The sequence below is a fragment of the Heteronotia binoei genome, chromosome 16 (assembly GCF_032191835.1).
Source record: "Heteronotia binoei isolate CCM8104 ecotype False Entrance Well chromosome 16, APGP_CSIRO_Hbin_v1, whole genome shotgun sequence".
Classification (NCBI taxonomy): Eukaryota; Metazoa; Chordata; class Lepidosauria; order Squamata; family Gekkonidae; genus Heteronotia; species Heteronotia binoei.
The window spans coordinates 10,430,825-10,439,734 of NC_083238.1; the positions used below are offsets into that span (position 1 = coordinate 10,430,825).

At 38.4% G+C, this 8,910-nt stretch overlaps 1 protein-coding gene across 2 annotated transcripts in view; it reads right to left on the reverse strand.

Annotated features, from left to right (window-relative positions):
• GTDC1 (glycosyltransferase like domain containing 1) overlaps window positions 1–8,450 on the reverse strand; it is a 249,671-nt gene extending 241,221 nt beyond the window's left edge. For both annotated transcript variants that reach the window (XM_060256960.1, XM_060256961.1), the window contains exon 1: window positions 8,226–8,450. In XM_060256960.1, the coding sequence (XP_060112943.1) occupies window positions 8,226–8,404 (179 nt within the window). In that variant the 5' untranslated portion in view covers window positions 8,405–8,450. The remainder of the gene's footprint in view (window positions 1–8,225) is intronic.
• Between the last annotated feature and the right edge of the window lie 460 nt (window positions 8,451–8,910).

Consider the following 8,910-nt stretch of genomic DNA (forward strand, 5'->3'; position numbering starts at 1 on the left):
AGCTTTACAGTTTAAAAGTGACAAGTTTTTTAAAGTACATTTTTCTCTTTTGTAACCTGCCTTACACATTTCATTTTAAAGGTTTTGTTCTTGCATTTGTTCTGTGTACATGGTGTTCACAGAGCTACTTGCTAAGCTTGGAAATGCCTGGAGGTCTGTGCAAATCAGGATAAATCTTGCTGTACAGGCAGATTGACTATTCACAAATTACAATCTGGGGATAGCGAGCATACATGAGAGAAGCAAGATCACACCTGCTGGATTAATCAAGAGTCCTTATGGGCATTCAGGATAACTTTTGCACAAGTGTATGTGTTAAGCAGTGTACTTGTAATGAGAAACCCTCAGAAATGCAGGGTCTTGATGACATGTACTACACCTAGTGTGTAACTTCTATGTGCACAGGATTTTGTTCACATGAGTTATACCCCAAAAGCAGATAAAGGCAAGGGAGGGCCAGCAGTCACATGATCACTCTCCTCACACTGTAACTTGCACACTACCCTAAGTTGTTTGATCAAAATATTATTCTTAATGTAGCAATGAAAACCATTAGCGAATAGAGGATGCTGTTTGGCTATCTGGTCATACTACTGGTCTTGGCAACTGCAAAAGAGAATTCTTGTTCCTGGTGTTTCAAATTAAGGGCAGAGATGTATTAACTCAAAGGAAAAGGTAGACAATTATTTTGCAATGCGACAAGTCTATTTGCTGTTTCATTAATATAGGCAAGAAGAAATCAAGGATAACACAATAATATGGCCAGAATCACACAAGCAGCAGAGCCTAGATAGGGAGCGAAGGTCAAGAGATAAAAGATGATAATTTTTTATTTTTCTTGTATGATGTTCTCACCTGACTTTCACATTCCTACAGTACTGGAGCAATATGAAATAGAACTATGGAGAAGTGATAACCACTTCCAAAAACTAAGAACTGCTGACTGATTACATGAAAACCACAGTAACTTGTCACATGATTAATAGTCTTTATTCACTCAAAGAATTAGATCTTTATTTAAAGGTGTGTTCCATTATTTAAATAAAGCTAAAGGTTTAATCTCTCGCCTCTCTCTCTCGGCTTGACTTCGCGAACGAAGATTTAAGAAGAGCGCAGTAGTCCACGTCTGCTGCAGGCTCGCTGGTGGCTGACAAGACCAATGCGGGACAGGCAGATCCGGCCACAGTGGCTGCAGGGAAAAGTCTGATTTGGGGTTGGTGCTATAGCAGTGCGATTCTTCCTCAAGGTTTAATGCCTTTACAATATTCATCTGCTGAACTGTGTTTATTGAATTTTACTAGCTTCTAGATATCTAATTACATGTAACTTCTGTGGCCAGAAGATCACATGATGATGAGACCCTGCCCCCCTTTACCTGATAGTTCAAGACTCTGAGCATACGAACACTGAAAACCACATATGGTATATATTCTGGTATATATTCTGTAAAACACTGAGCAAAAGCAGAAATGAAATTCTGACTAATAAATGATTACTAGTCAGAACAATAGTATGGGCAACCATCTCAGATGTATAAACATTTTGCTAATTATTTTAGAAGTCTATTCTCAGAAGGAAACAAAAGCTTGGGGGGGTGTTCTTTTTTCGCTCCAACCTATTTGCTTCTTAATACGTTTTAGGTTTTTAGAGGATCTGGAGAATTATTTTGTTTTGGTTGAAATGCATTTCATGCACCTCGTTTTATGTATATTGGTATTTACACTGCCGGTACTAAAATGTAATGAAATTGTATGTTATGATTCAGTATTTCTACATTTATGATTTTTAATTAGTATAGTTTATCCTTTTAAAGTGTCTTGTATTTATTTTATTTCCATATTATTCATAGGTTTAGCATATTTTCAAATAATCAAGAAATATGACTGTATATTAAAAGAAACTACGCTATCTATTTTTCAACATTACTCCAGCCCATAACATTCTTCCTTCTTTCAAAAACCTTTTAATGACTACAGATGGGTGTTCCACTTATTCTAACGCCTCCAATTAAATAAAGTTTAGGGGGCCAGAGAACCCTTTCCATATGGCCACTTACTTTCCATCAGCTGAAAATCTTACATTCTTTGGCTGACAAATTATTGATTAATTTCAGCAAACCTCATTTAATCCAATGAACTCCCCAAGTATCAGTGATGCCATAAAAACCAGCTCTTACATTGCTTCACTCCCTGCCTTTGACAAAAATTGAATTGGGGAGTGGGGGGGGGTGGGAAGCAAAACAACTTCTCTGATCCATTTTTTTTCTGGGTGCATGAAAAAGTAAGGAGTATTATTGAGCCCACTGGGGTAAATCTGGTGGACTCTGGTAGAATTTCATTGCATGAGGACAAAGGCCATAACAATATAATAATAGCTGCCCGAGCAGTAATAAATATTACACAAGGTTAAACACAATTTTAAAATTGTCAGGACCGAGACATAGGATAGAATACAGCACGTTAAACATCAGCACAAAAGTTCTGCACAAATATTATCAGCAGCCAATGCATACAGTGATATCATATAGGTAACATAATGATAATCATCATTTAAGAGGTAGGTGATTTTGTCTGGACTGGGATTAAATTAGTTCCACAGCTCTACAGACATCAACAGGTCCTACTAGGCGAGGGCATGGTGATTTGGTAAGCTGTTCATCTTATGAACACATTACTAAATGTTTCTTGGAACTGAGTGTGCAACACAGTTATAATGTGAGAGTTCACCTTTTGGGAAACTCAATATGCCCAATCAAATAGATCCCCAGAACTATAAAATGACTTTGTTCTCCAGTCCACTAAAAGTATCCTCCACAGCCAGATTTCTCATACTGGATGAAGCACAGGTACTCAAACTCTTCAAGAAAATGAACAATGGCAACACTAGTGTTAAATTTGAGGGGTAAAGTAGCTATCACAAAGAAAATACAGGATTCCCTTATAGGGTTCCTTCTATGAAATATCTGGGAATGGGAAACTACAGAGGAGAAGTGACAGGGAAGTGGTGTGGTAGTTAAGAGTGTTGGACTAGGATCTGAGAGAACAGGTTCGCATCCCCACTTCTTGCTGGGTGAGTTTGGGCCAATCACACACTCTCAACCTAACCTACCTCACAGGGTTGTTGTAATGTCAAAATGGAGAAAAGGAGAACAATGTAAACTGCTTTGGATCCCCATTGGTAAGAAAGCCATGGTATAAATTAAGTAAATAAAAATATAATACTTTCACTCATCTATACATCTTCAAAGGTGTTTTTTAAAAAAAAGAATAGCCTGGCTTAGAAACTAGAAGATAGACTGGCTAGAATGAGGACAACAGAGTGCAAGGACGGCGTTTGGCAACAGAATAAATAAGGGATTAGGCAACCTCCACTCTCACCTATCAGTTTTCCTTTCAAAATGCCTCATGTCTCCATAGCCAAATTCTCAGCCAACACATTTGGAGAATATAGATTTGCTGAGATAATCTGTAGTTTTGTTCTCAAAAGAATGCCCAAATCAGAAAAGTAAAATGTGTGAAGAACACCAATACAATAAAACAAACAAGAAAAATACAAAAAATCACTACTCATTTTTTTTCATATATAGTGCTGAGTTCTGTATTGCTTTTGATGTGGGGTTCCTGCCCCCACTGGCATTTCTGTATTGAATTATTACACACCTTTCCCATAATAAGCAAGTGTTTTAACATTTTTATATTACATATTTACTTAGGTAAGACCCACTCATACAAGTGGGGGTGTGGGATTAAAGACATAATGACTGGGGTAAGTCTACCTACAGGGTACAAGGAGCAGCAGGAGAATGCAATGGAAGTCTACCATATTCTGCAGCAGCCCATATTCAGAATAATATATACTTCTATTTCTATTACCTTGTTACCAGTCCTTTATCTGGCACAATTATTATTATTATTATTGCTACTATTATCAATGGGTGTAGAACCTTTAAGGTTCACTCAGGGGCGGGGGGGGGATCATTGATTTCAATATGAAACAAATTAGCATAGGTCTAATTCTTTGGCTGAAACTAAAGGCAATGTCCAATTTTATCTCTGATTAGCTACTGTTGCTTTCTTCCTGTTATTGTTGTTATTTCTCAGTAAACCTGAACCTATGTCTGCTGTTTTTCTCCATAATCAAATGCCAACAGGAAAAAAAAACCGCTGTCACCATTACGCCACCTCAGTGTAGATTTATTTGCTGTGTGAAGGTTATATTACACATAAGCACTTGACAGATTGTAAGTTTGCTAACTTCAAATCAGTTTTTAAGTGCTTCCAGTACTTTTCTCTCAAAATCTAAGTTATTTGACAAATTGGAATTAAGTTATCTTAGGTCAATGTAACTGTACGTTAAACTAATGAGGTGTATGCCTATGAGTTATGTCTGATTAGCTTAATACAGTTAGTGCTGGACAGCTTGGGCTGCTGACCTTGAAGGCGCTGAGATAACACTGAAATGCGTTGGAGGATGTGGTTGTGATGTAGGAAAAAAATTTACATAATAGTTTGTCATACATACTCCTACAAAATAGGATTGTTTCAAAGTTGGGCAATGTAAAACCCACACAGCACCTCGGGCAAAATGGAATCTTATGTATGCATTTGTTTCAGACTGGCAGCTTATAAGGAATTAGATGAAGCACAGCCAGATGATAAAATGATTATTTTAAGGTTTGTATTTTAAATACTGTTCTACAAGTCTGCATTATAGGAAATCAAAACACACAAACAATGCAACATGGAAGCAAAACCAAAGCTTAAGTGAGGATTCACTCAACTCCTTCTGTTCATGAAAATGGCTGATTGAATCATCAGAAGATGTTATGTTAAGGAAGTTCTGGACTTAAAAAAATAAATCAAACTTCCAAAATTCATGTTCCCATTATCTCAATAATCTGTTTAACTCATGGATGTCAAATGTGTGTCCCACAGGCCTGATCCAGCCCCCACAGGGCTTCTGTCTGGCCACCAAGGAACTGGCAGAGTTAGAGCTCTCTCAATCAAAACTACAGTCATGCCAGGCTATCTCAATCACACAGTAGAACTACAGAGCCAAGGTCCTCCACTGGCTGAGGCTCCTCCTCCCTCCCCCTCCTTTGGGGAATCATAGAGTTGGAAGGGACCTCCAAAGTCATCTAGTCCAAACCCCTCCACAATGCAGGAAGAGTGAGACGTTGCTTTGTTGACTGCCTCAATCACATGGGAGAAATACAAAAAGCACCTGTAAGACCAACACAGTTTTATTCAAGGGTAGTAAGAGCTTTTTTCCTTGCTTCTCTCCCTCTCTCATGCTGACCTCTATATACTGCAGTCTCTCTATTCCTGCACTGTCTCATAGGAGTCTGCAGTTATTTTTTTCTGGGAAAGACTAGAAACACATATAGATACACATATAGACACAAATAGCCCTCAGTCTGTGTCATGGTGCCTTCACACAAAGCAACTTCTGTTACAAAAGCTCACAATGCCCAGCCATTCCATGTTTCCCCTTGGACCCTAGGGCACAGGGCACTGACCATGAGATTTCTGTAAAGAATGTCAATAAATTAAAAGTAGGTTTGCAACTTAAGGATACACACCTGAACAACACCTCAAAAGCATACTCAAGATTGCTACAGCACAAACATTGTCTTTAGAATTTGATGCAATAATTCAGAGAAAGAGGTGTCAGTTAACAGAGACTGCTGACTAAATAAAATATTGCAAGAATGCTAATGTTTTAAGCATGTTTTAAGGGTTGTTGTTTTTTAATTGTATTTGTCTATGCCCTTTATAGAGTTTATATCTCTGCTACCTGGCATTACATTTTATGACACGCATGGTCTGGCCCTACAATGTCTCATTTATGCCAGATCCGGCCCTCATAACTGTATGAGCTTGACACCCCCGGTTTAACTCATCTTATCCCTCACTGATAGGGATTTCTTTTTAAGCCACAGTGTGAGAAATATAGTTGTAAAAGTTCGCCTTAGAGCGCACTGACTTCAAAAGCTCTCCCCCTAAATATTAAAGCCAAATAAACTCGGGATTGAAAACTATGACTATTTGCTATCTAGTGCAGTAACTGCTTTTGGAAGAATTGAAAATCAACTTTTCTAGTTTGCTAAATCGTTTAATGCGCTCCATGTGACAACGATAGAGCCAATAGGGTGCTGCAAAGGAAGTACAGGACTTAGCCTGGGGGAGACAGTGTCAACATCAAGCTATAAATCTTGCATGAATCACAGCCTCCTACCATAACCTACCTTACAAGGCGATTGGGAGGATAAAATCATGGAAAACAAGACTGGAACTGTGCCTATGCGGGGCTACCTTGCCACAGTCAATACAGTATAAAATATGCTAATGTATGGCTTTGACATAGAGACTGCATATTATTAGGGCTTTTTTGAGCAGGAACGCAGTTCCAGCTGGCTTGGCATCAAGGGTATGGCCTAATATGCAAATGAGTTCCTGGTGGGCTTTTTCCACAAAAAAACCTGTGCAAAACTATGGTTATGTCAGGGATGTAGCCTAATAGGCAAGTTCCTGCTGGGCGTTTTCTACCAAAAAAAAAGCTGATACGCTTACAGTAAAGTCTGTAAACAACACTTTACTAATCACTGCTTTATCCTTTTCCAAACTTCCACTCATAATCTTAGATAAGAGGATGGAGTAGAAGCCCAGCAGGTCCTCACCCTGACAATCTCCTAAAATTTGAGAAAGATAAAATGAATACTGCAGGGAAACAAGTTAGGCAGTATCGTATCAAATGAATTCCTTTCTAAGCCGGGGGAGCGGGAAGCAAATATATGGACAAGAGAAGCATTTCCTAAATATTGGGTATGTTTTTTTGAGTCATTGGAAGTGCAGACAAATTTAAATTGCCTGAGTCTTTTTATTCAATAATGTAACCTTTGGGACCACCTCTCCCCATATGTGCCCCAGAGAGCACTTCGTTCAGGGTCCCAACATCTCCTCAAGATCCCCGGACCGAAAGACTCTCGACTATCTACCACCAGAACCAGAGTGTTCTCAGGAATAGCTCCGGCTCTGTGGGATGCCTTACCTGAAAACATCAGGGACCTGCCGCAGTTCCGCAGGGCCTGTAAAATCGAGTTATTTAAACTTGCCTTTAGAGGCTGAAGGGAGATAGCTATTACCCCACAGCACCGGTAATTCCACTCAACCACCATAAGTGAAACAAGATCATTTAGAGCAATTAGAAACGTACATCTTGGTCTTAAATGATTGTAAACTGTATTGGTTGATTTTATTGTGTAATCTATTTTTAATGTTTTATATGGTTAATTTGCTGTTGTTAGCCGCCCTGAGCCCACCAGGGAGGGCGGGATATAAATTTGATAAATAAAAATAAATAAATAAATAAATAAATAAATAAATAAATAAATAAATAAATAAATAAATAAATAAAAAATAAAAAAAATGAATTATGGGGACATTTTTTTTTAAATGTACCTATTAGTGCCCTTCAAAAATGGGGCAAATAACTCCTCTCCACAGCCATTTCAGCACATGTGGGTACAGGAACCCCTCCTCCCCACAAATTGCAGTCCTGAACTGAATTCGGCCCCTGCAAACTTTTAAAATGCCTTTCTCAAAAGTGTTATGTGGTGGCAGGAAAGCGAGTCACATCCAGGGAACCTGGACTCAAAATCATGATGTGTAAATTGGCCCTAATGTGGGTGTGCATATGGGTGTACAAAGCTCTACCCAATCAGGTGCTCCATAAGTTAAAATCCTTTACTGATTTATTATGAAGTTTGTCCACTTATACAGGGATACATTTATATAATAAATTATGCTTCAGGCCCCTGACCCACTGAATGTAGGATGGAGTGGGACAGGGACTGGTCATCTCTTCTTTCAGGATTCTCTTTTACTGGTTCAATTGGAAGATATCAGAGACTGAAACTGAGCTTCATACATATTCTCTCTTTCTCTCTGAGCTAACATCACCCTTCCTAGTTGACATCAGATCAATGCCAGAGAACTGAATGAATTGACTGATAGAACTCCACAGAGCTCAGAACAGCACACAATGTTCTTTGTTCCTCCGTTTTATCTGCACAACAACCCCATGAGATAGTTTAGGCTGACAAAAGGGAGCAGCAGAGCAGAGATTTGAACCTGAACCTTCCATATCCCAGTCTGGCACTATAACCATACATAGCACTGGCTCTCAAGTTTTACACCTATGAGGATCATAATACCTCTTCTTACCTGTAATTAGCACTGGCTGGTATAGTTTGCATGAAGTAGAGAGCTGCCGTTCTAGCCCTCCAATGCCATTTCTTTGCAGGGAGAGTAAAGAGGACACAATCTTCTATATCCTCTTGAAGAAGATCTACTAACTGCTTGTGCGAACCTCCATAAAAAGCTTCAATCAATAGAATGCTCATTCTTGCACAAGTTTCCCAAGTTGTCCAGGAATCTAAAAAAGCACATAAAAAAAACATCGTATTATTAATAAAGCCTACTTTATAATTATTTAATTTTACATGTGTCATATAGGAGCATGATAAAAGTGAGCTCAGCCAGCGAGTTCATTACAAGAGCTCAGCCAGCGAGTTCATTTTTAAAGGAATTCAATCTTTTTGTTTCATTAATAAGTTTAACTTAAAAAAGACTAATTAAAATTGCAGGCATAGAAAAAGGAAAGTGTCTATTAATCAAAGTCATATTCCATTAAAATTTAGGTTGCAATTAACAATTCAGTCATACACGCGTGTGCATTGAAAATGCTTAGAATTTAACTTCGCCTGAGCGTTTACCAACAGCACACGCCAGAATTTAAAAACTATATACGCATATTGTGTCTTTAAAAATAGTGGGCGCTCCGTCTATAAAATACAGCTCATTTACCATCGAGCAGAATTTGATCATAAATTTGAGAATTTGAGGGTAA